The sequence below is a fragment of the Pinus tabuliformis genome, chromosome 2_2, assembly GCF_031772625.1.
Source record: "Pinus tabuliformis cultivar Carrire ecotype Pingquan chromosome 2_2, CPIR1, whole genome shotgun sequence".
Lineage (NCBI taxonomy): Eukaryota > Viridiplantae > Streptophyta > Pinopsida > Pinales > Pinaceae > Pinus > Pinus tabuliformis.
In genome coordinates this window covers 428,367,988-428,372,240 of record NC_142300.1, presented here as the reverse complement: position 1 = coordinate 428,372,240, position 4,253 = coordinate 428,367,988, and the positions used below count along the sequence as shown (strand labels likewise).

The 4,253-nt window shown below is 28.0% G+C and overlaps 1 protein-coding gene across 1 annotated transcript; it reads right to left on the bottom strand.

Annotated features, from left to right (window-relative positions):
• Nucleotides 1-3,159: 3,159 nt before the first annotated feature.
• LOC149193098 (uncharacterized) lies at nt 3,160-3,708 on the bottom strand. The gene has a single exon (XM_089407210.1). It carries the CDS (start codon nt 3,676-3,678, stop codon nt 3,160-3,162), a length of 519 nt encoding a protein of 172 aa, XP_089263336.1. The 5' UTR covers nt 3,679-3,708.
• Nucleotides 3,709-4,253: the final 545 nt, after the last annotated feature.

Genomic DNA, 4,253 nt, shown 5'->3' with positions numbered 1-4,253 from the left:
ACCTAAGTCCATCAAGGAATAAAAACAAAATCTTGTGAATTTCATGGAAATATTCTCTAAAAAAACATAAGGAATATGGAGATCTAAGCAAATAATGAAAATAATGAGAGAAATTGAGTTGGGAATCAATCACATAAGGAGAGTATTTTGTCACAATATAGAGAAGAAATGATAAATTATTAAATTATGATCAATCAACACTCCATGATATGTGGCATCAAGGGTTCAATTTGGTAGTAGGAAACTACTTCATTGCTAATAGTGACATGAGGATGTTTTATGGTATAGATCCTATTACATATATATTCTAGATGCAAGAATGAATTGATCTGCACCAAGTGTTAAATTTACAAAAGGTAACAATTTCATCATTGTATTTAGAACAAGATCAATTTGTATCGTATCAATGGCTTTGGAAAGGAAAAAATAATTCTATTGTAAATTTGTTATTTTTTTATAGAGGAATTGATAACACAATATGAAAATGAAGAGAAATGCACTCTTTATCCAATTGGTAAATCTTCAAAAAAGATATCCAATTATAGAGCACATTAAACAATTTGGAAAATTGAGTCTTGTAGTAAAGAACTTTCCAAAGAACAATTTGTTCTACCTTTTTATGGAAACTTTAAAGTAAAGAAACCAAACTGAAGTGCGTCACTTTTGAACCTAAATCCCCAGAGCAAGATTTAACTATGGTAAGTTATGTTGAAAGTAAAAAAATCCATACTCGACGAGTGGTCATTGAAAACTATAGAGAACATAATACTCGTTTTCCTATTCTCACTTAAATGGCAAGGTTAACACCTTATAAAATGGGCAAAACAAGAAGAAAGTGCTTATGATTTGACTATGTGTCAAGGAATATATTAAGGGGAATAAATGTAGTGAGAGTAAATTATTCTACGTAAATCTTGAAGAGGAAGAAGAACAAGAATTGGAACCGTCATAAGAACTAGAGCCACAAGAGACTACTCTAGAACAATATCTCGTATTTCATTATCTAGCATCAATACTCCACAAGCTCTCTGGTTAGGAGGATTATCAACAATAAAATGTTAATGAATTTGATTGATTTAGGCAATACCCATATCTTCATCAATCGTGAATTAAAAAACTTTTCAAATGCTTTATTTTCCTAGCATTATAATTTCATGTAATGATTGCAAATGGAGGCACCATAAATTAGTTATGGAAGTGCCATAGTATTATGATTTATATAGGGGGTATTTATTAGCTAGTCCTATGACTACAATGAAAATAGGTGGTACTAATTTTGTATCCAATGCCTAATTGTTACAATCATTATGAATAGTGGTGCTTTTTTTCATTATGTCATCATGAGTTTTTCCTTGGAAAGCAACAAAACTATGAATATTAAAAAATCTTTTCAGTGTAACTAAACTAGTAAAATAATACCCATGATATTAGTCAACATGGAGGATCATCATTAAGATAAATTATAAGAATTAAACAATTCACATGGTTGTTGAATTTTTTTATCCTAGAATCTTTTATTAACCATCAATAAGGGTTGTAAACAATTTATTAAAATTATCTAATAGAAAATCATAATAATACTATGAATATTAAAAAAAAAAAACTTTATAATTTAGTTAAAAAATATCATTTAAATTAATTTATTTTTTAATGAATATTTTTAAATATAATTTTTATAAAAATTAGCTTTAAATTTAAAGTGAGATATTTGATTATAAAAATGGAAAAATATGATTTTTTAGAAATGAAAAATTTAATAAAAGGTTTTCATAACTTTTTTTTAAGATAAGTTCATGTAAACAAAATAAAATCATAAATTTAAAATATAATTTACTCAAAATTTAAAAGATGTAGATCAATCTTTTTAAAATAATTTTAAAAGAATTCAAATTTTTTTGAATGAAATTAAATTAATTTGTTAGATCATCTATCTAAAATATATTTTAATAATTTAAATAATAATATTATCTAAAAATAAATGATCCAATTTAATAATTATAAATATTTTTATGCTTAATATTAATTTTTTAATAATATTATTTAATATCATGAAAATTTATATATATATATATATATATATATATATATATATATATATATATATATAAATATATATATATAATAATAATTTATATTTTAAATTCAATTTTCATATATTCCTTCGAAATGAGATATTACAAAACATTTAAAATAATTTTAAATAAGTAAATTACTGGAAAAATCCAACCATATTTGAAATGTTACTTTATATAAAAATTTATGACATAATATTATCTAAAAAAATCAATTATATATAAACTTACATGATTATGATACTAAGAAATTAATTATTTAATAATTACCATATGACTAAAATAATTATATAAAATACAAACATACTTTTATTTATTAAAATGTATTCCTAAAAAGTTAGCCATGATACTAAGAAATTAATTATTTCTTAAAGGGTATGATTGGATATAATTATTGGTTTTTTATGACTAATGTACGTATATAATTATTTTATTTACAAAAGGTCTAACATGTATATGAAGAAAGAAAAAGAAAAAATATTTATTAATTAAAATAATTTATATAATGTTTTGGTGGCAGTTCTATTGGTTAATCTAAAAAATGTAAAAGATTCAAATCTCTCTGCTATAACCAGGCCGGCCTAATGGAAAGAGGACATAGACTTACTGATAGTTACCTGTCAAGCAATTTACTCAGTTCTTTGGGTCAAACAAAAGAAACAAACAATTCACATAATCACCAATACGGGTTTGAGTTGTTAATGATGTACAGGTTTGAGTTTTTCCCCAAAGTACAGGTTTGAGTTGTTTATGAAGTGGGAATGATTATTTATATGTATCTATAAATACTAATAGTAATAGTGCGATTGGAGTCTAATTCGTTAGATAAGAACAGTAAAATACATTTACAGTATAGTATAGTATCATAAACCAACTTGAAAACATATATATCGTATTTATAAGGTATAATAACGAAAATATATAACGTATTTCTAACGCATATTGACGATTTAAAAAAAATCAGAAGTTGGATTTTCTTTTGACACTGCAGACACCGACACTGTACTAGGACAAACCTGTAGGCTAAGAATCAAAATGTATATAAATTAAACATCATAAGAATAAAAAAAATGTCCCTATTTTGTTATTAGTTGACTGTTATTACAAGGCGGGAAAGATGTCCTATTACACCAAACAAGAGAGTGATGGACACCAAAATTTCCTTCAGTGTTGAAGCTACAGACCGAGCCCAGAGCTTGAGATGTTCTTTCATATCCACATCTGCTGTATTTGGGTTTGGCAGTTTCCAGTTTTCCAAAGGCGATTCTTGAAACCCTAAATTCTTGGTGGAATTTTCATGGTCGGATAATCGCTTCAATCCAGGAAGAAGACTCAGTAGTCGCGGGGTCAACTGGTCCTTTCTGAACTCGAAGCCAAGCTCCATAAGACCTTTTAGCTCTTGTAATTCTAGATCGGCTCTACTTTTGGGGCCTCCTTTTCTCTTCTTCTGCGTCAGCTGCTTGCGACTCGAAACAGTCTCTAACTTTGCGAGAGAAATCGGTTGAGGCATGTGGAGGCACATGTGTTCAGCTGAGGACTTTCCTTGTCTTCTCTCAAGAAGCGAAGCAGGGCGCTGCCCTGTAATACGAAGTGCTGAATCGCTCATCGTAGGATTTGATAACTCGGATGAAACGAGAGGAGCGTCGCGGTTCTTCCCAGACAAACAGTAGTAGATGAAACTTTTATAAGGAGTGGATACATGTGGGCCAATGCCTACCATATCAACCAGAAGTGTCAACTAAAATATGCAGAAGAAATGTGAAAAGACGACGGCTGTTGTCGTGCTAGGGGTTAATCTTGTGGTTAACGTGGAGTTTAGGTGGAATTCATAATTTAGAAGTTTCTAATCTTTCGTTTGGTCGGTAACCCGACCGAGGGTTTTGAAAGAAGATTTTATAAGTCTAAACTTATACAAGACATGTATTTTGAAAAATCATATATGTTGGATGAGTAAAAATGATAGTGTCTTATAAATTTCCTCAGACGCTAACTTACTTGCATTCTAATTCACATATAAATGCATTGAATGTTTATAGCCATGGAAACTAAACAGTTGATACTTCAAGATCTAACCACTAAATAATCATTTTTTTAATCAAACTATAAAAGCATCTATTTTATAAAATCAAGATCTATCAACAACATGATAATACTAAAGAAACTATATAAAAACTCTCAATA